Source organism: Ochotona curzoniae, unplaced genomic scaffold (genome assembly GCF_017591425.1).
Source record: "Ochotona curzoniae isolate NIBS_2020 unplaced genomic scaffold, NIBS_Ocur_1.0 contig_2688, whole genome shotgun sequence".
Taxonomy (NCBI): domain Eukaryota; kingdom Metazoa; phylum Chordata; class Mammalia; order Lagomorpha; family Ochotonidae; genus Ochotona; species Ochotona curzoniae.
This window is the reverse complement of record NW_024465553.1, coordinates 17,631,159-17,654,102: the sequence shown is the minus strand read 5'-3', so window position 1 is coordinate 17,654,102 and position 22,944 is coordinate 17,631,159. Positions and strand designations below refer to the sequence as shown.

Here is a 22,944-nt window from a genome sequence, read left to right as displayed (position 1 = left end):
CCACAGCACCAACCATTTTACTCTTAAAAAATAAAAATTAGACCCAGAGAATTTTTGTTTATGTGTGTTGTATCTGTTTTCACTGTCTTAGAAATTAAAACTGAGGCATTGCTTCATAAATTAAAACTTTTATTAAAAGTCTAGCTTGATAGAGTACAATTGAGTTGTCATATATCTCTCTCTGATTTTTTTTTTTTTTAATATTTATCTGAAAGGAAAAGAGCTCCCATTTGCTAGTTCACTTCCCAAACTCTTAGTAGCTGGGACTGAGCCTGATCACAGTTGGAAACTAGTAACTCAATGCAGATCTTCAGTGAAGTGGCAGGGACCCAACTTTCTGTGTCCCCTGCAGCCTCCCAGGGCGTGTGTGTGTATTAGCAGGCAGCTGGATTGGGAGTAGAGGAGATGGAGCTTGAACCAGACAGTTCAGGATAGGATGCAGACATCATCTCAACTGCTAAATCAAACACTTGTACCAGAATATTATCTTTATTGTTTGATTTTACTATCTTATTCATGAAACTCTTCCATATAATCCCTAATAGTTAATAAATGTTTAAAAACAATATTATGGGTAATGTATAATTAAAAATAATTTAAATATTTTTTATTTGATTGAAATGCAGAATTAGAGGGAAAGACAGAGAGATCACCATCTAATGGTTTACTCCCCAGGTGGCCACAATGGCCAGGGCTGAGCCAAGTCGAATCAGTGGCCAGGAACTTCATCAGGTCTTGCACGTGCAAGGTAGGGGCCCAAGCACTTAATCAATGTGTCATTGCACTGGCTCAACCTAAGGGAAATTTTTTTGAGCAAAGACGTATTTATTTTTATTGGGAAGGCAAATTTACAGAGAGGAGGAAAGACAGAAAGACATTACCATCTGCTGATTCACTCCCCAGATGACCAAAACAACCAGAGCTGAGCCAATCCAAAGCCAGGAACCAGGAGCTTCTTATGGGACTTCCATGTGGGTGCCAGGTCCCAATGCTTTGGGCCATCCTCCACTGCTTTCCCAGGCCAAAAATAGGGAGATGGAGCAACTGGGACACAAACCATTCCCCATATGGGATGCTGATACTTGCAGGTAGAGGATTAGCCAGTAGAGCTATTGCACTGGCCCCAAGAAATTTTGTGAATAACAAAAATTTGATTATTTATGCTGTTGGGATGGTGATTTTCCACCACATAGAAGATGGGATGGCGGGCCTGGCATGGTAGCCTAGTGGCTAAATCCTCACTTGGCATGTGTCAGATCTCATATGGGCGCCTGTTCATATCCTGACTGTTCTACTTCTCATCCAGCTCCCAGCTTGTGACCTGGGAAAGCAGTGGAGGATGGCCCATAGCCTTGGAATTCTGGACCTATGTGGGAGGCTGGGAAGAGGCTCCTGCCCTCAGATTGGCTCTACTCAGGTCATTGTAGTCACTTAGGGAGTGACTACAATGGCAACCAGGGCTGTCAGGATTAGAACCGGAGCCCATATGGGATCCTGGCACATGCTAGGCGAGGACTTTAGCCACTAGGCTACTATGCCATGCACTGGGCCCTTGTGTCTACAAAATAGAAGTAATAATAATGTCTAGCTGTATCTGATTGGATTCTTGTGGGTTTAAAGCTGCATGGTGATGATTGTGAATCTTAATGATCTTGAATTTTGACATCTGTTCTAAATTTTTGTTCATTTATTTTTGAGACAGAAAGAGAAGAAAATAGAGAAAAATAAACAGACAGTATCTCAAATGGCTGCAGTGGCTGGGGCTCATCCAGGCCAAAGGCAGGAGCTGGGATCCTGATCCAAGTTTCCCCATTTGGTGGAAGGAATCCGACCCACTGAGCCCTCATGCTGCCTCCCAGGGTGTGTTAGCAGGAAAGTGGAACCAGGTGCAGAGGTGGGACATTCTCACATGGCATGTGGTGTCTTCTTGTTCTTATGTTAAGCAGTATCCTATTAACCAATGAGCCAAATACCTGTACCAGCTTCTTTCTATAACTTACACATATTTACTTTTTTATTTAAGACAAAGAACGGCAGAGAGAAAGAGACAACAGACCATGGGCGTGGAGTCTTACATGTTATAGTGAAAATGTGAACAATAAGAGAAAGTATAGGCAAATGGAATATTATTTAAATTAGAATGGGGGTTCATATTGTGGTGCAGCAGATTAAGCCACCACTTGGGATGCTGACAATCCCATGTTGGAAGGCTTTGAGTTCTAAGTGCTGTCGTAAACAATCTCCCTGCTAACTTGGATCCCTACCACTCAGGTGGAAACTGGATGGGGTTTCTGGAGCCTGTGTTTGACCTAAGCCAGCTTTAGCTGTTGTGGCCGTTTGGGGAGTAAACCAATGTGTAGAAACGGCCTTTTTCTCTTTCTCCCTCCCCATCTCATGATCTGCTTTTCAAGCAAATAAATTTGTCTTTTATAAGAATTTCAAAATTTTGTGCATTAAACATTTTCAGGAAACTGAAAATACAACCCACAGGTTAGAAAAAAAATATTTTACAAATTATGTATTTTATAAGAGACGTGTGTCCAGAAGAAAGAACTCCTCAACAACAAAGATACACAATTTTTAAAATGAGCAAGAAGATTCTGGAGTGTAGGCTAATTGCCTGCCTGCCTGCAGCACCAGCATCTCATCTGGTGCCAGTAGTAGCAGCTTCCTGCTAATAGCCTGGGAGAGCAAGGACTGCTGCACTTCTGTTGGAAACTGGGAAGAAGCTCCTGGCTTCTTACTTTGGATCAGCTCAGCTGAAATGAAAATAAAGAAGTGAATCTTTTTTTTTTTAAGATTTATTTTTATTATTTTTTTATTGGAAAGGCGGATATACAGAGAGGAGAGACAGAGAGGAAGATCTTCCGTCCGATGATTCACTCCCCAAGTGAGCGCAACGGCCGATACTATGCCGATCCGAAGCCAGGAGCCTCTTCCAGGTCTCCCACGCGGGTGCAGGGTCCCAAAGCTTTGGGCCGTCCTCGACTGCCTTCCTGGGCCACAGGCAGGGAGCTGGAAGGGAAGTGGGGCTGCCGGGATTAGAACCGGCGCCCATATGGGATCCCGGACGTGCAAGGCGAGGACTTAACCACTTGCGCCACTGCGCCGGGCCCAGAAGTGAATCTTTTTTGAAAAATAATAAAAGGAAGGAAATGAAGTGGCTTTTCCCAGGGTTACCTACCTAGTAAGTTCGTGATGGAACCAGTCATCTTTTATCTTGGAGCATGGAGATTGTAAATATTACAGATGCAGAAACAGGCCAAAAATCTAACTTGGTTTGCCTAAGGACAGCTACCAAATTAAAGTATCATGAAATCACAAGGAGGGAAAGACGGGTAACATTTTTGATCCTGTTAAGTTTTATACACGTGCTTTTTCAATTAATTCTTACCAATATTCTTTAATCTCATTTGAACAGATGAAGTAACTTAAGTTCATGTTTGCCTGGGGCTTGACTGCAAGTCTTGTGATTCTTTACTCAGAATAAATAGTGGTTATATTTCTTGGCTTCACTGAAATACTTCATAATTGATAAAAAAAAAAAAGTTGTCTGTCTCTTAGATCTTAAAATTAAAACTCCTGCTATTTAACAGTTCCCATTAATACTGGACACTGTTCTGACGTTTATGATGCTGATGTGCCTGGGAACTTTGCATTATAAGTGAAAACACGTTAGAGATCATATGAGTAGGATAGTCTTATTGAATGAATAAAATTGAGATCCTCATACTAGATTTCACCTACATTTTTGTGGTAGTGATTGTCTGGGATGAAACCCGTAGCATTTTCTTATTTTTTGTTTTTATTCTGTAGAGAATAAAATCTTAATATATAAAATCAAAATGACATTTGGGTTCTCTGAAGTGTAAAATGGGCTTTAAGTCAGCAAGGAGTCAAACAGGAGCAGAATCGAAACTTTGTCAATTGTATCCTGCTGCTCTCTAGAAAACTTTTATTTCTTAACAGGGCTCAAAATTTCTAAGTCATATTGAAGATCATACGAGTGAAGCATCATCCTATAGAACTGTACAAAGATTCTAATGACTTTTGTATACTTTTGTTGGCATTCTTGTTTTGGTTCAGTTATATGAATGTTGATCAGTAATATCTGTGTTTTACATTACTGCTTTTTAGAGAGAGCTTGTGATTGAATTGATATTTTTAATACCTGTCAGTTATATCTAAGTAAGTTGAAGAAGGTGGAAGAAAGTAGCATATGATAGAATCTTCCTTCTCTTTCTTCCCCCTCTCCACCCCCTGTCCTATGTCCATAGAGTTTTATAAAAAGCCTTATAAAATAGAGGGACCAAAAATTAACTCACTTTATTGTAGTCTTTAACAGTTATGAATCTTTTAAGTTTTATTATTATTTAAGCGATAGACATTAATTCATATCTTTGGTATTTTTCTCATTTGCTTTATTGTAACAAGAGTTGCACATTAATTAACACATTAATCAATGGATGCAGAAGAGGGTACATGACACTATGAACCCTCAGTCTACTATCGAAAAACAAGTATCCCCCAAAGTAATTCTTATTCTAGTATCAGATATAACTGACCTTTAAAAATCTCCTTTGGAATGTTGAAAAGAGACCAAATGAAACCTTCAGAATGGTTATTTATTGGGGAACAAGAAACCTCCAATTTCATTCGCCCCTTGTAGCTCCAGTTTCTCATTTTAATGCTCAGTCCACAGTGGTGATGGTAAAAGATGTCCTGCACCTGCAGGGATGGCATGGGAGAGGGGACATCACCTCTCTGTTTATTGCTTGTTGCAATTTGGCCTGTTTGCAGACAGAATTGCTCTGTGGATGCTTCTAGTAGAGTGGAAGAAATCAAGATAGCAATAAGAAATCCGCATTTCCACGTGACCAATGAATTAGCTAATTTTTACATGCAGTTAGTTAAGAAATGATTACAGCCTGCAGAGTCATGACCCCTACTTTTCATCAGCTCCATTGGATTGTGCCTCAGTTTGGAAATGAAGGAGGTATACGGGAAGTTTTAATTGTACCTGTGTGATTTATCCCTAGTCAGCTCTTTAATTTCTTCTGGCTGTCTGAGGTTTCCGACATGCTGTAAATTTCCCCAACTTTTTCATTATCTGCAATTTCTTTATGACTCGTGAATCGGAGTGGAGAGAGAGTGTGGATTTACAGCGGAGATAAACATGTCCATAAAGTCTGTATCTGTGTCAGTAATTGTACTGCTGTCAGTGACTGTCCTGTTTTACAGGCCTCTCTTGGGGAAGGAACAGGCTTCAGTCCCAGCAGCACTGAAGTGCTTGCTTTGATTTGCATTAACTTGCGAGGGGATGAAGTAGGAATGGTGGCATAGGGATTGGTCCTGGACCTTGGGCTCTTTTGTAGGTCAGTTAGTTGATTTGAGGTTAAATGGCCTCCTAGGATAACTGTGTGTTGGAATTAAAAATTGGAGGACAGGGTTCCTTTCCTCAATAAAAAGTATAATTTATATTGAGATGGAAAACATAAACATAAAAACTCTAGCTTCTTCTGAGGTCTAGCGTGACTTCCCTTTGCTATCTATCCCATTGATAATTAAACTTTGTGTTTCTCTTTCAGTTCACTATATCCTTCTCAAGAATTGGTCCAGCTAGAGTTAAGATGAAGACTATATCTGCCTTAATCCTCAACTATTATTAGTTCTTTCCAACTACTTAACTTGGTGTGGCCATAACTACTTACTATGAAGAAGGAGCGCATAGAGATAAATTGATGTTCTTGTCTTTAAAGAGCCACCGGGATCTCTTTAGTGTTTTCTTACAGCAATTTTGAAAGAAATTACAGAGAAGTCTGTTTTACATTGATGGCAACACAAATACTTTTCTTCTAGTACATTTGCTACTCGAGTGATCTGTCCTTTTCATAGCCTGAGCCTCCTGCAGGGAGTGGGAAAGCAGATAACAGGGCAGTTGAATAGCAAGAAGCTCAGATACATGGCCCGTCTCAACCTTCACTGAGCTCACAAGTCCAAGTCATATGGAAAGGTACCTAGCTGGTTTCTCCATGCCTTTTTATTGGTCTTCTGCTTACATTCTTTTTTTTTTTTTTTTAACCACAGTCATCTTTCTACCAGTTATTGGCTATGGAAAGGTTAAAGGAGAGACAAAACTATTTAGTTCCTTCCTAGGAGCTGTGGTAAAGCATAGTTAGAAAAAATTGTGGCTAAAATTCTTTGTCTCTCTTATCACAATAGTAGTCTTACTCTCAATCTCTCTCTCTCCTTTTTTTTTTTTAAGGCTGAATGTATTTATTTTAAAAGTTAGAAGTTATACAGAGAGAGACCTTCCAATCACTGATTCACTTCCCAGATGGCCACAACTATCCAGAAGCCAGGACTATCTGAAGCCAGGACCTAGGCCACCCTCTGCTGCTTTCCCAGGCACATTGGCAGGGAGCTGGATCTGGAGTGGAGCAGCCAGGGCATGAACCAGCACCCATAAAGGATGCTGGCACAATAAGCAGAGGCTCAACCCGTTGTGCCATGGCAATTCTCTTCTTAACAGCTTGTAAACTACTCACTTGAGTGATAGAAATAATCTATTTAGGATGTTTTGCCCATAAGTTTAGAACAGGGACCCTTCATTAAAAATAAACAAGTATCTTGAAAGACTTTTCTTCTTTGCTGTTATGCCAAAGTGTTCTTTATGGTTTAAGCTTATGAATTTGCTCTGCTTTCTAGTTTTGGAAAACTTCTGGGATATGACTGTCCACTGTAACAGGCAATACACAATAACATAAAAACAAGCAAACAAAATCCTCAGGCTCTCCTGCACTTGATGCTATAACTGCTGGTTTGGGGACCCAGCGCGTTAGCCTAGTGGCTAAAGTCCTCACCTTATACACGCCAGGATCTCATATGGATGCTGGCTCATGTCCTGGCAATCCCACTTCCCATTCAGCTCCCTGCTTGTGGCCTGGGAAGGCAGCCAAGGACGGCCTAAAGCCTTCAGACCCTGCACCCATGTGGGAGAACTGGAAGAAGCACCTGGCTTCAGATTGGTTCAACCTTAGCCATTGCAGCCATCTGGGAAGGAACCAGTGGACAGAAGATCTTCCTCCCTCTCTCCTTAAATGACTGCTGGTTTAGTTTTATAAGCTTGATTGTTTTCTGTACTGGATATCCATACTGCAAGTACTTAAATGTATTTGTTTTATTTTGACTTTTATAAATTTCATGCAGTGTGACGATAAGCACAGAAAGTTTGGACTAAATTCAGTAGTTTGATCTGTGTGTCTACTCAGCTTGGCAAAAGAAGAGCGGACTGTGTAGCTGGATCTCAGTAGGAAAATAAGCCTTCTGATTGTTCAGGTTGAAAGCATATTTTTTACTAAGAATGTCAGTAGTATGCTAGCTTCACAGAGGAAGCTTTTTTTTTTTTCTGTCTTGTAGGGAAGGAAAATAGCTTATGGTTGTCTGCTTCTACTTCTGTTGCTCTCAGCTGTCAAGCTTGATAAAAAAAAAATAAAAGGGGGGACTTAATTAGCCTACAGTCTCACAGTATTGTAGGAAATTGTCATTTAAAAAGAAGAAAACAAGAAAAGAGCTTTTGAATACTGATTTGTTTACCTGCTATTCTTTGAAGTAGTTCCTAGGCAGGGATTGACATTTGTCTTGAAGATTTAATAATAAATACAGTGCTGGAAAACGGTGCAGTCATGTGCTCCAGATTGCAGGGGAATGGGCAGCTTGTTCCTGCCCCACTCCCCCTCTCCCCCACCACCACCCTTAAGAAGGCTGCAAATGGAATCCAAGAGTAGCCAGGCTTGAAACTCAGAGAGAGTAGAGTATTGATCTGCCAACTACTTGTAGAAAGAATCATTCCTGTGTGAAAATCCTCATATGGTGTTTTATTTTTTTAAGATTCCAATTTTCCTTAGAGATGTTGATTTCAATTTTGTGTTTTGAATTGTCAAGTAAGAGAATTATCAATGCCACAAATAGGTCAGGAAAGAAGCTTAGAGATGCCTTTAAGTCTTCCTTTCTTCCTTCCAAAGGCTTATTGAAAAAAAGGCTTTTTTAAAAAAAAATTAATTTATTTTGTTTGAAAAGCAGAAGGAGAGACAGAAAGATCTGTCCACTGGTTCACTCCCCAAGTGGCCTCAAAGGCTAGAGGTGAGCTGACCTGAAGCCAGGAGCCAGGAGCTTCTAACAGGTCTTTCATGCAGGTACAGGATCCCAAGGCTTTGGGCTATTCTCTATTGCTTTCCCAGGCCATAAGCATGGAGCTGGGTGGCAAGTGGAGCAGCCAGGACACAAACCATTGCCCATATCAGACGAAGATTTATTGTGAAAAAGTCTTAAGCACCATTGGGCCTCCCAATTGTGTGGGTATGCATGTATGCATGCATAGTTCCTCCCTTTCTAACCATTGATACTTGACTTGTAAATACTGTAGCAATTATTTCCTAAGAGTTGCAGGCAGCAACTTTACCCTCCGTGCCATAACACTGGGTTCCCAAGCAATTTTAATTGCTAGGCCAAATTCCTGCTTTTTGAATGGCTGTTTTAGTAAAACTAATATCCAATCAGGGTTCAGGTATTATAAATGCCATATATATACATTTTAAAGATGTATTTATTCTTTTGAAAGTTAGTTACAGAGAAAGAGAGATTTTCCATCTTCTGGTTCACTTCCTAGGTGGCTGCAGTGGCCAAGGCTGGGCCAGGCAGAACCCAGAAACCAGGAACTTCTGGATCTCCTTTGAGTATGACAGGGACTCAAGTATTTGGATCATCTGCTGCTGCTTCATTAGCAGGAAGATGGATTAGAAGTGGAGCAGCTAGAGATTGAACAAGCATCCAAATGGGTTGCTGGCATTGCAGGAGGCAGCCTTACGCACTGTGCCACAATGTTGGTCCTGCCATTTTTACAGTCTTGATAGTAAATATTTAGTACTAAGTTCTGCATTGCAACTCTTTTAGTAAGTATTTACCAGCTGTGGGGTCAATGTTGTGGCATAATTTCCAACCAAATCAGCTGTAGAATTGCTCTTTTCTCCAATAACAACTCCTTTCTACAACCAGAGTAATATTCTTGAAACAAAAACTGACATTTGGCCCCATTTCCTTTAATTCATTCATTCATTTCCTAAAATTCATCGTAGCTTTCCATTGTTCTTTACAATAAAAAACAAAAATCAGGAACTTGGCCTTTCAGCTCAGCATGATCTGGTCTTTAGCACCATGCACATCTCAGGCCAGGTACCTTTTCTGAGCATGTGTTGTACATGTTGCTGAAGAGAGGAAAGTGAGGTGAAAGAGTCAGGGAACACCTCATGGATTTGATAACTAATATGTGCATATGGGAGATAATACCACAACCTGGGAAGCCATTTCTGTGTATGGATTGGCTTAAGTACCAACAGAAAAGCGTGGTTAGAAAAGTGGTGAAGAGTTTGCTGTAGAGAACCTGGCCTGATAGCAGCCCTCAGTGGCTGGGAGGCTCCTGTGATTTGGAAAATACCATTAGGGGAGAACTTGGGGAATACATTATAAAGCTTGTTTTGTTTGCTGAAGTATTGTTTAAAGCATCCTTTTGAACACTGTTTATTCATTGACTTGAAAGGCAGAGTGACAAAGCAGGGAGAGAGAGATATGTTCCACCTGCATATTCATAGTTCTCAAATGGCTGCAACCACCCTGGCTGGGCAAGTAGAAGCCAGGAGCCTGAACTCTATCCCAGTCTCCCCTGTGGATGGCAGGGACCCAGACGCTTGAGTCATCACATGCTGCCTCCCAGGGGCATTAACCAGCATTGCGTTAAGGTATGTGGGTGTCTAAAGAGTCAGCTTAGCCTGTTGTGCCACAATACCTTGCCCACACTAAAGCATCTTTGAAATGAATAATTTAATGTCAGGCTTATCAGCTAAAAGATGGTGGGTATTAGGTCTGTTTATCAGGATAATGTACAACCACTTATTAACAGGCAATCCAAAATGATTTTAGCTTTTATAGGTAGAATTGTTGGTTCCACAAAGAGGAAGGCTAGAGGTTAGACAGGCTGAGACATGAAAGGGCAGCTCACAGTGCCATAAAGTTGCACTCCACGTTCTTAGTAGGAGCTTCCATCCTCGTGGATGCTGGGAGCTCTCACTATCAAGCCAGAGGTATGAAGCCAGAAGAAGGTGGGAAGCACAAGAGTCAAACAGGGGTCCTGTTGAGATGATGCTGCCTTCCCGGAAGCCCCACGGTGCTCAGGAGATGTGTGCAAGAGCATTGGACCAGTAGAGATGTGATGCTCTGTTGAGAAACTCAGAGTAATTTAGAGGTACATGTGCGGGTTTAATGTTTGTGATGCAGTTATGAATCAATATATCATTTGTTGATCATCTTTTTGTAACCATTTTAAGTATATTTGGTTCTCTAAACGAGTGTATGCACGTACAGTTGTCTATGGGATCTTGCAGACTTTGTTGTTTTCTGTTCAAGGAAGTAAACATTAGAGAGCCTCAGCTCTTTTGAATCTTTAGGGGAAAAACCACTCAAGATCAGCTTCTAAAATTGTTAAATAGAATAAATGTATATGTATTTACCAAACAGATTTTTAAGATTAAAAAAATTATTTAAACAATAGTTTCTTTTATGTAACTAGCATAGATTAGTGAATTGAGTTGATTTTTATTTTCACCCCATTTTATGTAACCACAATTGTAATAAGCTATCAGTGGTGTGTAAATGATTAAATTACTTAGGCAGCTCTGCATGATATAGGCTCTGCTGACACTGAAATGTTAATGGAAGACTTCACCATTTAATACAACAAAATATGCTTTAATAGTTATTTTTTTAAATGAAGTTAAAAAATTAAAAGTAAAAAAAACACTAACAAAAAAATAGAAGTAACTTCATTTTTTTAAAGCTATAAAACACCTTTATATTATGTAATGCACATATTAATATATTAGTTTTGTATTTAATATATAGCAATTTTCCTAACTGATTTTTTTAAAATTCTAAGTCCTGGGCCCGGCACAATAGTGTAGTGGTTAAAGTCCTCGCATTGCACATGTCAGGATCCCATATGTTTGCTGGTTCTAATCCCGGTGGCCCTGCTTCCCATCCAGCTCCCTGCTTGTGGCCTGGGAAGGCAGTCGAGGACAGTCCACGGCTTTGGGACCCTGCACCCATGTGGGAGACCCGGAAGAGGGTCTCCTGGCTCAGCCGTTGCGCTCACTTGGGGAGTGAATCATCAGATGGAAAATCTTCCTCTCTGTCTCTCCTCTCTGTATATCTGCCTTTCCAATAAAAATAAATAAATCTTTAAAATAAAATAAAATTCTAAGTCCTAAGAATACTTTTTAGAAAAATATGTGAAAATGGGTAGATTCCTTTAAAAGTGTTTTTTTTTAAACCCCAAATGACAAGTGAATCTTTTAAGTTTATGCTGCTTAAGATGTCATAAATTGGCATTTTACTGTTGATATTTAAAGGCAACTTCTTACCTTCCTTGTAGCACTTTGTCTGCTGCGCAATGTACATGATTTTGCTCTACTTACGGTGACTGGATTCCCAGCCTCTCAGTGGGATCAATATTAAGCCAGCCTTCTTTACCTCCTTGATTCATATTAAACCTGTCTTGGAAAGAGTCTGTTTATTGGATAATGTAGCTACACTGAGGCTCTATGACAATATCTTTTGCTGCCTCATTAACTCTTGAGCGTTAGAACAAGATAAAAATGCCCTAAAGCCTCTTATCTGATGTCTGCTGTAACCTGCTGAAAAGCAGGAGTGCTATTAGTTTATGTTAGAAATCAAATGGCCCTCTCCAGTGCAGGAAGTACTGATTAAACATGAAGTGTCCCTTGAGGACACTACAGCTGTCAGAGGGGTGGTGGCTGTCCCTCATGAAACTAGAAATCTGGGCCAGAGGTCCCAGCGGGGTGGTGCTTAAAGAATCTGCACGTGGCTGCCCCAGCTGTTCTGCTTTGCCTAATGAATTGTTTTACAAGAAGAGGCTGGGTATTATCATCACAAGCTGCCTTCCGGAGGGACTGGAGCTGGCCAAATAATAAGGAATGTTAGTGATGGTAATTGAAATGTGATGACTCTCCTGAGATCCTTACAGGCTCCTAGCTGGTGGGTACTTGTGGATTGTCCTGTCCTACCAAGGCCTCATTTGAAGTGCACCATATTTATTTATTTTTAAATTTCATAATGCTTGTGTGTGTGTGTGTGTGTGTGTGTGTGTGTGTGAGTGTGAGAATTATTTCCTCGCTGTCCATTTTGGAAATTCATGAACAAAAGTGACCTTTAAGAATGTGATAGCGACATTAAATACAAAAGGAACAATTGACTTTTTTCATTGAAATTATCTGCACTGACAGTGAAAAAAAAGGACCACAGATTCTTAGGCTTTTCAAAGGCACCACTGAAAAGATCTCTCTGAGCCTGTACAAACAATAGAAGTTCTTAAGTATTTTTTAAAATGTCATGGAAGGATGTGAAAAATAAAACCTGCTGAATGGACCCTAGGTAGCCACCACTTTGCCCACAAATGCTACTCCTTTGTGTATATAGCCAGTTTTAGATACATTACTACACACAGATGAGATCATAATATACAAGGGGCCTTTAAAATGCTTATGGGAAGTGTGTATTGTAAAAAAATATGTAAATTTTGATTTGGGGAGGGGGGCACCAAACAAACTTTTTGAAGCACCTTTGTATTTAATGTTTGGTGACTTATTTTTCATCCTTTAGTGTACTTCAGATATCTTTCTATAGTAATAATGGAGAGCTGTGTCCTTGTTTCCCAGTTGCAGCATAGAATTTCATTGCATGAATGCACCAATTCAACACTCTTAGTAGAGGCACACACTGTGATAGAGGGGGTTTAATCTGCCACCTTCCATGCCAGCATCTCATATGTGCATTGGTTTAGTCCCTATTGCTCTACTTCTGATCCAACTTTCTGCTAGTGCATCTGGGAAAGCACCAGAAGACTACAAGTGCTTGGGCTTTTGCCACCCATGTTGGGAGACCCGGAAGGTGCCTGGCCCCTGGATTTGGCTTGGCCCAACCCTGGCTGCTGTGTTCATTTGTGGAGTTGAACAAGTGAAAGAAAGGCATTTCTCTCTTCTTCTTTACACTCTTCCTTCCCTACCCTGTATCTCTGCCTTTCAAATAAATAAGACAAATATTTAAAATAGATTTTTTTTAAAAGAAAAGACTTAATGATAGTTTGTCTTGGATTTTATGAGCAAATGCTTACTGTACCAAGCTGGTTTGTGTTCTATAATTTAACCACTAATTCCACTGTTTTATATGAAGTGTTTTATTTCAGGAAGTGGGGTGAGTATTAGCTTTTTGTCTAGGATTTTTCAAATTATTATTATTTGTGTGAGATAGAGAAAATGAAATTTTATCCACTAGTTCACTCTCCAAGTGTTGGCAATGGTAGGCCAAAGCTGAGTCAGGAATTCAATTCAGGCCTCCCACTTGAGTAGCAGGAACCCAGTGGCTTAAGCCTCCCATGATGTGCAGGAAGCTGGACTCAGAAACCCACCCAGGCATTCTGAGAGAGGATTCAGGCATCTTTTCCCTATAAGCATTCACCTTTAAGATTGCTTTAAAATAGGAAATTCTGGGTTGAAGTCTTAGCTCCAAGTTTGAGATTCCTGCTAGTACTTGAGTCAGTCATGTAGCCACCCACATCAGACCTGGATTGGGCTCTGACCCCCTAGCTTCTTCCTGGCCCAGCCACAGCTGCTGCAGACATCTGGGGGAGTAAACAAGAGAATCGGAATGTCTGTCAAATGAAATTAATTGACTCATTAACTAAAATTAAAGTAGGAAATGTTATAGGTGAAACTCTTTGGTGGATTGAATAGTCTTGCACCAGTCATCAGCTGGATGGATGTTAGTGGGGGGATATGCACCCTGCTGTGTGTTCAAAATTCTTTGCTTAGTTAACTGAGAAGCATTCTGTCCCAAACATGGATGGGAAACATAAATAACCTTGGATAAATACTGTCCTAGGTGTTCTTCAGGGCTTCTTCTAAAGTTGAATAAGTGCTTTCTCTTCAATTTTCTACTTCAGAAGTTCCGGGAATCAAGTTTTGAATGCAGTAATAGACTTGGGAAATGATTTTGTCAGCATGTGGAAATGAGGACTTGGGTTTCTTGTGAAACAGCTTGGCTCACAAAGCAAGGTTGTGCCTCATGAACTCTGAGGGCTTTGCTGGGAGTGGCAGTGTAATGAATGAAGCAAAGCAATTTTCCAGGAGCATTTCAGGTCAGTGATGGGAGAAATCAGTTGTCTTTTCAGGCAAACAAAAACCTAATTTTAGTTGCATCTGTCTTCAATAAGAGAATCTATATGCAAATTGAAGGATAGAAATTTCCACTTTCATCAAAAATGGAAACATTGCATATCTTTTTAAACTCTAAGCCCATTAGACCCATTCTCTGAGCACTTAAAGGTCTGGTCTACTGGAAGGTAATTTACTAATAATTGTGAAATATCAGCTCGGTTTGTTTCAAGTTTCTTCTATACTGTTTTCCTGCCCTTGTTACTGTGACTTCAACCAATACACAATCCTTAATTTAATAAGTACCGAATATAATTAATGATAGTTACTGTTATACTTCATTAATTTCTTATCCAAACGCTGTGCTCAGGGCTGTTTGAGTTCCTCCAAACTTATCATGTCCCTAACATGAATCACTACCATTATATGTTCACTTAAAACTATATAAAACGTAATTCCTCAGTCATACCAGTTAATACGTTTGGACAGTACTGTTTTAAACCAAAGGTTGGCCTCTATGGCCCAGAGTCTGTTTTTGTAGAGTATGAAACCGACTGTGGCCCATGGAGCCCAGCACATCCACTGGCTCTTTGCATAAGAGAAAGCTGCCTAATATCCACTTTATTGTGTACTTCTCTTGATGACCTCCCAGTTTTCTGACCAAAGATTGTGACTCTATTAACAGAATAGGTGAATTTCGGAGTGAAGTTTTTAATACAGACAGACCACGGAATGAGTCCCAAACCTACACGAGGAGCTAGCACAAGTGACATGAGTGTTTGAAATAGGGAAAATGCTTTGTGATAATAATTGTTGACCTGCTACTAGCTTTGTAATACCTATAGTTTATTTTTCTTTTAAGATTTACTTATTTTTATTAGAAAGGTAGACTTACCAAAGAGAGAGAAAGATCTTCCATTCCACTGGTTCGCTCCCCAGATGGCCACAATGGTCAGAGCAAAGCCCATCTGAAACCAGGAGCCAGGAACTTCTTCCAGGTCTCCTACATGGGTGCAGGTTCCCAAGGCTTTGGCCTGTCCTCTACTACTTTCCCAAGCCTTAAACAGGAAACTGGATGAGAAGTGGAGCACCAGGACAGACTGACCCCTAATACCTTTAACAGATTATCCTTCTGATTTTTGTACATCATTTTCTTTCTTACAAGTGCTGTGTGCCCACAGTGTACTCTGAAACATAATAAATGCATCTCAGCGGGTGCACATGACATTTTTAGTGAAGAATTTGTCGTGAAAAATTTAACTGTTAGGTTATTTCAGTCCTTCCTAAAAAGAATGAAGCAAAAAAAAAAAAATTTCTTCATTTGATATTCTCAACATTTAAGAGATGCTCTTCCCTTGCAAATATTACTAACACTTTCTCATTATATGAAAGGCTTATAAAGCCTGCCTATAAAATGAGCTTCTGGCCCATATGAGGTATAAATGAAATATCTCTTAGTTACATAGTCACATACTTGGGCTGTTCTCTATTATCTAGTCACATTAGCAGGGATCTGGGTCAGAAGTGGAGCAGCCAGGCCTCAAGCCAGTGCTGCAATTTGTGATGCCAGGGTTCCAGGTGGCAACTTAAGTACCACAACACAAACCCCACAAAGGCATGTTCTTAAAGTATATGTCAGTTTTATGTATGTTTAAGTAATACTTGTTATGACTTAAAAACCTTTCCTTTTTATGAACTTGCTATTTTTTTCCAAATCACCTAATGTTCCTGGGCCATATGTTTCCCAAATCATTTTCCTGCCTTCTCTGCTTTCAGTACCAAAAGCTTTCTTTGTTAGCACAATTACCAAGGCATTCCCACATGCTCTTAGGTACACCAGCGAAGCATTTACTTTACAGATCTGAGATGGCCCAGGAAAAGCACATCATCAAACTTTGTCGCAGATCAATGGAAACTTTTGGCCTGCTTCAGTTTTCCATGAGTTTACTTTTTCACAGCCCAGGGAAATGCAGGTGCTGAGTGGAACTGCAGGCTCCCCAGCTGGCTGACTTGCTGCTTCAGTGTGTGAAGCTTTATTCTTCAGCAGATTTGCAAGTAAGCCTCTGTGTTTTGACTCTCTTGCTTTCACAGTAGAGATGCTATAATCTGGGTTGTTTGAAATAACTCGGTTGTTTCCCCCATAAGTGTGAATTGTAGAAAAATTGTCTTCCTATGTAATAGAACTATTCAGCAGTTTTTGCAGTGCTTTATTCTGATTTTCTCTGGAAGATTTTGTGATACTGTTGCCAAAAAAATAAATGTTCTTGCCATAAAGGATGTTTGTTATTTCTTTCTTTTAAATTATGAATTTTTTGTCCTTAGAGATTACCTGGAGGTTTGTTCCTGTTGTTCACTACTGTATGAAATGAGAGGAAGCAAAAGGGACTGTTACCACCTTCGCTTATATAGAAACTGCTTTGTCCTTTGTTTAGTCCAAGAATGAAACTGATGCGGAAATGCAACATACCCAGAATAGCTAAACGACAGTCTTAAAAAGGGACAAAGTTGAAAGATATCTATTACTCAGTCTCAGAATCTCTGGTAACCAAGACAATGCAGTAGTAGCATGAGAATAGCATTATAGATCAATAGGATGGAATTTAGAACCCAGAAATAAACCCACACAACTTTGGTCAGTTGGTGTTTCATAGAGATGCCAAAGACCATTCAGTTGCGGGGATAAATGTCTCTGCAACAAGTGGTGCTATACTCGCTACCTCATACCATATACAAAAGTATACTGAATATGGGCGCCGGTTCTAATCCCGGCAGCTCCACTTCCCATCCAGCTCCCTGCTTGTCTGTCTCTTCATTTCTGTCTCTCCTCCTCTCTGTATATCTGACTTTGCAAAAGAAATAAAACAAATCTTTTATAAAAAAAGATTTATTTAATTTTTATTGGAAAGGCAGATTTATATAGAGAGGAGGAGAGATGGAGAGAAAGATCTTCTATCCAATGATTCACTCCCCAAGTGACCGCAATGGCCGGTGCTGCTCCAATCCAAATCCCGGAACCAGGAACTTCCTCCAGGTTTCCTATGCGGGTGCAGGGTCCCAAGGCCTTGGGCCATCCTTGACTGCTTTCTTAGGCCACAAGCAGGGAGGTGGATAGGAAGTGGAGCTGCCAGGATAAGAACCAGCACCCATATGGGATCCTGGTGTGTATAAGGTGAGGACTTTAGCCACTAGGCCACCGCACCAGGTTCGTAAATAAATCTTTTTTAAAAAAAAAGCTTGGAACCCGACAGCCTAGTGTCTAAATCCTTGCCTTGCATCCATCAGTATCCCATATGGGTGCCAGTTCTAATCCTGGCAGTCCCACTATTCATCCAGCTCCCTGCTTGTCGCCTGGGAAAGCAATTGGGACTCTGCACCTGCATGAAAACCTGGAAGAAACTCCTGGCTCCTGGCTTTGAATCAGCTCAACTGAGGCCATTGCAGCCATTTGGGGAGTGAACCAGCAGACAGAAGATCTTTGTCTCTCCTTCTTTCTCCTTCTCTCTGTAAATCTGACTTTCCAATAAAAATAAATAAATCTTTAAAAAAAAAAAGCAAATGACAGCCTGTTTCTTAAAATAGGCAAAAGAAAATTGAATAGAAATTTGAATAGAAATTTCTCCTATTTCTATTATGATATGTAAGTGACCAATAAACATAGGATAAATGTTCAAAAATATTAGTAACTAAGGAAGTGCAAATCCAACTCTTAAGATACTTTATACTCGCTAGAATGGCTGTAGTAAAAGTGAATGGACAATAATGAGTGTTGTTGAGCATGTGGCAAAATTGGAATGTTCCCACATGGTTGGGGAGAATGCTAAATGATAGCCCAGTATGGAAAACAGTATGGTGATTCCTGAAAAAATTAAAAACAGAATTGCCATATGATCTGACAATTTCTCTCCTGAATAGGTTCCCAAAAAGAGCTGAACAGACACTTAAGTATTTCTATATCCATGTTCAAAGCGGCATGATTCACAGTTGCTAAAAGGTAGAAGCATTCCAAATGTCCTTAAACAGAATAATAGATACATAAATGGTGATGTATACGTGTAAAGAGGTATTATTCCACCTTTTCAAAAAGGGGGAAAAACTGACACATCTGTGAGGATACTATGCTCAGCAAAATAAACCGGTATCAGGGAGCAGAATTGTGGTGAAATAGATTAAGCTTCCACCTGCAGTTCCACCATCCTGTTTGAGTGCAAGTTTGAGTCCTAGTTGCTCTATTTTTTTCATCCAAATCTTTGCTTATGTTCCTAGGCAAAGAGCAGACAATAACCCAAGTGGAGTTCCTGGCTCCTGGCTTTTAGGCTGGCCTCTGGGCCATTGCAGCCATTTAGGGAATAAACCAGTGGATGGAAGATCTGTTTCTTTTTCTGATCTTCTCTCTGTTTACAAAAAAAGAAATGGAGGGAGGGAGAGGGGGAGGAAATACAATGCTGCTTGCCAGAACTGGGACAATGAGTTATTATTTCAGGGGTACACAGTTTGAGCTTTGCAATACTGAACAAATTCAAGAGGAGCTAGTATTGTGGTACAGTTGGTTAAGCTGCTAGTTGCAAAAACTGATATCCCATATTGGAGAACTGGTTTGAGTCCTAGCTACTGTACTCCGAATCTAGATCCCTGCTGTTATGCCCTGGAAGGTAGCAGAGGATGGAGAGAGAGAGAGAGAGAGAGAGAGAGAGAGAGAGAGAGAGAGAGAGAGTGTGTGTATGCAAACAGATATGTGTGTGTATGTGTAAATTTAATTCAGGTGAAAAAATGACACATGTCTAAAGAGTCTAAAAAGGGTTTGGAAAAGTCCACTGAAGACCTTTTTGGGTATGCACTGGTTATATTCTGCCTTCCTCAATTCATGATTGGGTTCCTTCCAATTCTCCTCTTCCCTTCAGTCCTTCTCAGGACAGATGTGAAGCAATCTCTTTGTCTTCCTGGTATGTATTTTACCATTTGGGACCTTAGGGGGTTCACAACTATGTCTTAAGATTTGGATATTATCTACCTGGCATGGTAGCCTAGTGGCTGGAGCCCTTGCCTTGTATGCACCAGGATCCCATGTGGTTGCTGGTTCATGTCCTGGTTGTTCCACTTGCCTTCCAGCTCCCTGCCCATGCCTGGGAAAGCAGTTGAGGATGGGTCAAAGCCTTGGGACCCTGCACCCAAGTGGGGGACCCAGAGGAGGCTCCTGGTTCCTGGCTTCAGATTGGCTCATCTCCAGCCATTGCAGCCGCTTGGGGAGTTAATCAGTGGATGGAGGATCTATTTTGCTCTGTCTCTCCTTCTCTCTGTGGATCTGGCTTGCCAATAAAAATAAATAAATCTTTTTGGAAATTTGGTTATTATCATAGTAAATAAGACATTTGTTTATTATACTATGAAAAGCAAGGCCATATAAACTAGGCATCAAAAATACTAAGTTCCTCTCAAGACCCTTACTAACAGAATGGTTATGGAAACAGGACAAATATGCAAAAAGATAACCATGATACAAGAGAGCATGTACCAAGAGACACTGGATAATACAGAGGTCCCCAGAGTAAGAGGTCAGAAGCTAAAGATGACTGGGGAGTCTGACCGAAAGAAAAAAATATTTAAACTGGAATGAGAAAGACAAATCCTATAAATAATCACTGGCAACTTAGTTCCCTCCTCACTCTAAGGTTCTCCATATAAAATATAACATTCCATGTAGCAGTTGCTATTTGATTCTTATCCAGATCCCTTTTACCTCGTTTCCATTACCTTTGCTGGCAGTTCAGTTTTCCAGTATGGTGAAATACATAGTCTGTCTGATCTTGTACGTTTGGGCCAGTGAGTAGGTAGGGAGGTGAACGGGTCTTACATCCTTGTTGGGCCACAGTCAGCAGCAGCCTTGCCAGGTTTGCCCTGTAAAGATTGTGAGTGGCAACAGAAAATTAGGGGTAGCCACTGCCAAGCTCTGCTTCCCTGCCGAGTCTGACATACATTTTTGACAATGATTTTACTTATTTATGCTTTCTGTGCTGAATGAATTGACTACCTGCTAGAATCTCAAGTAAATGCCCTTAATTTAAATAATACATTGATTTTCTTTTCTTTTTTTAATGTTAACCTTCTTAATGACAGACAGTAATGATTTTTGAATTTTCATTAGGCACAACTCATTGTTGAAGCTCTGAAGTAGTTGGCTACTATATCAGTTAATTCGTATTTAGGTAAAGACTCCTTTAAAAAAAACAGTTTTCAGAATTCATAGCAGCATGCACACACACGCATGGGCGTGCTCCCGCGCACACACAGACACATATGTGTATATATCACTTCTGGCTTGGCTGACTCTGACCTAGGGCTATGCAGTATTTTATTACCATCAGCTACATAAGGATGCATACTTACATACTGCTTTTGTAGCAGATATTTTTATAACTACTAAATGATTAGACTGACAGCAATTCTCTAAACTCATATATACTAAAATATTCAGGCAGATGTCTCTTTTTGGCCTTTGAGACATCATGATGAGATAAGACTGTACCAGGTCTGATTGGTACATGAGTGAGGTTAGGCATAGTGTTCTCATGTTATTGACAAGGGTCTTTGTCACTCTAAATGAGAGAACTCTTGGGGGAAGAGTTCCTATTATACTAATTCCAATTCAGTTCCTGCAATATTCTTGTTCTTCAGAAAACTTGTTACTTCAAACATACCACATGCCATCAGGCAAGAATATTTGTATGATTTAAATTGTAGAGAAATACCTTTGAATTTTCGCTAGAACAACTTAACCTGGGCTTGAAAACATTATCTTTTTGTCTAGGAGTTTTGAGGTATAGATTGGCATTAAGAGCTTGGCATTGGAGTTAAGGAGAACTTGGGTGGAAGAAACCTACCAGTGAATATGAATTAGCATATAGTGATAGGGGAACACAGACTCTACTTACCAGCAACCCCTGGGTTGCAAGTCATATTCCTCAAGGAGGGACTGAGAGTTCTGGGAAGGTCTCACATCTTGAACGCTGTTCTGAGTTCTTTTTCCTTGAGTGCTTCCTCCCTGCTTCTTGTGTCTGATTCTGTTAACTAGGAACAATTTGTAATTCAAAGATTGCTTCCTTGCTTAGAAGAGGCTCTCTGTATCGAGTGACTAATGGTACAACCATTTTGGAAAACTGTCGGGTACTATCTACTAAGGTTGATATGTACCCATGACTTCATAATTCTAGTGCTAAAAATACAATGGTATCTCAAAAAAAGTTTATGGGAAAGTAGAATTAGTGTCTGTGGTTTAAACCCATGTGTAGTTTTTGAAACTCAGTTAGCTTTTCATTTATCCTGGTCTTTTTGAGGGCCACTTGTCTACATGGATTTCAACCTTTTTTACACCACAATAAACTTCATTTTTCATGTTACTTTTTTCTTGAACTTTTTGAAGCATATTCTAGAAATAGAAATGCATATATTTGTGTATCAAAAGATATATATGCTGAGAGGTTCCAAACAGAATTATTCAGAGTATACCCAAACTAGGAATAATCCAAAGCCCACTGTCAGTAGACTGAATAAATAATATAATTGTTTATGGTACAACAGTAGACTACAATGCTTGCAGTCAAAGTTCAAGAATAAGCAAAGCTAATCTATGGTGGTATAAGTCACAGTTATGATTCCATTGGAATTCTGGTGTAGACCGTGAGGGGGCAGAAGAAAGAAGGCTTCTGGGTTATTACTACAAATATTACACAAATATGTTGACTTTATGAAATTTCTCATGTATACTTATCTACTTATTTTTCTGTATATATGTTATATTTCAAAAAGTGAGCTAATGGGCCCAGTATTGTAGGCCAACCGCTGAAGTCCTTGCCTTGAACACACCAGGATCCCATCTGGGTGCCTTGCTTCCCATCCAGCTCCCTGGTTGTGGCCTGGGAAAGCAATCGAGGACGACCCAAAGCCTTGGGACTCTTCACCCATTTAGGAGACCTGGAAGAAGAACTCCAGGCTCCTAGCTTCAGATAGGCTCAGCTCTGGCCGTTGCAACTGCTTTGGGAGTGAATCTATGGATGGAAGATCTTTCTCTCTGTCTCTCCTCCTCTCTGTATATCTTACTTTTAGCAAAAATAAAATAAATCTTTTTTTAAAAAATGAGCTAAAAAAATTTTTTTTCCAGGCAAGCATTGGGTAAGAATGGAATCAAATCCACCCTCAAATCCCATAGCTGGTCATCCTATAAAGTGCCGTAATACTTCTTAAATGCCTGGTTTGATATGGCAAGCTCATGAAGCAAAGGTGCTGAAGCATCAGTAGTTTTACATTCAGTTGAGAATGGAGTATGTTGAGGATGAAAGCAACTGACTCGCAGATTTCAAGATATTTCTTAAGCAAGCCTTACATAATAGGGTAAGGATAGTAGGAATTCTTCCCTCATGTGTTTTGGTCACAGGCAGCTGTGTTTACAGCGTTTTAAGCCTTAAAGGCTAGTTTTTAACATAAACATACTTTGTATTAACATTTTTGTTCCCAGGGAATCACTAAGTGTGGTTATCACTGGACTAGAGAAAGGGTGGTGATGAATGTGATGCAGTAGATGGCAGTATTCCCTTTGGAGTTTTTAGTTAAAATGTGACTTCTTAGGGATGGCTCTTAGCAACTTTTTTCAGTAGCAGTGGAAAAGGGTTACATA

At 40.1% G+C, this 22,944-nt stretch overlaps 1 protein-coding gene across 4 annotated transcripts in view; it reads left to right on the top strand.

Moving 5' to 3' along the window:
* Positions 1-22,944, top strand: part of LIN52 (lin-52 DREAM MuvB core complex component) — an 81,884-nt gene that overhangs the window by 25,193 nt on the left and 33,747 nt on the right. The window contains exon 6 of one of the 4 annotated variants that reach the window (XM_040975298.1): positions 16,238-16,563. The exons of 2 other annotated variants lie outside the window; for them this stretch is intronic. In XM_040975298.1, coding sequence (XP_040831232.1) covers positions 16,238-16,308 — 71 coding nt within the window. In that variant the 3' untranslated portion in view covers positions 16,309-16,563. Of the gene's footprint in view, positions 1-5,588; positions 5,762-16,237; positions 16,564-22,944 lie in introns of those variants that run through there. One more of the 4 variants, XM_040975301.1, reaches the window with a different exon arrangement.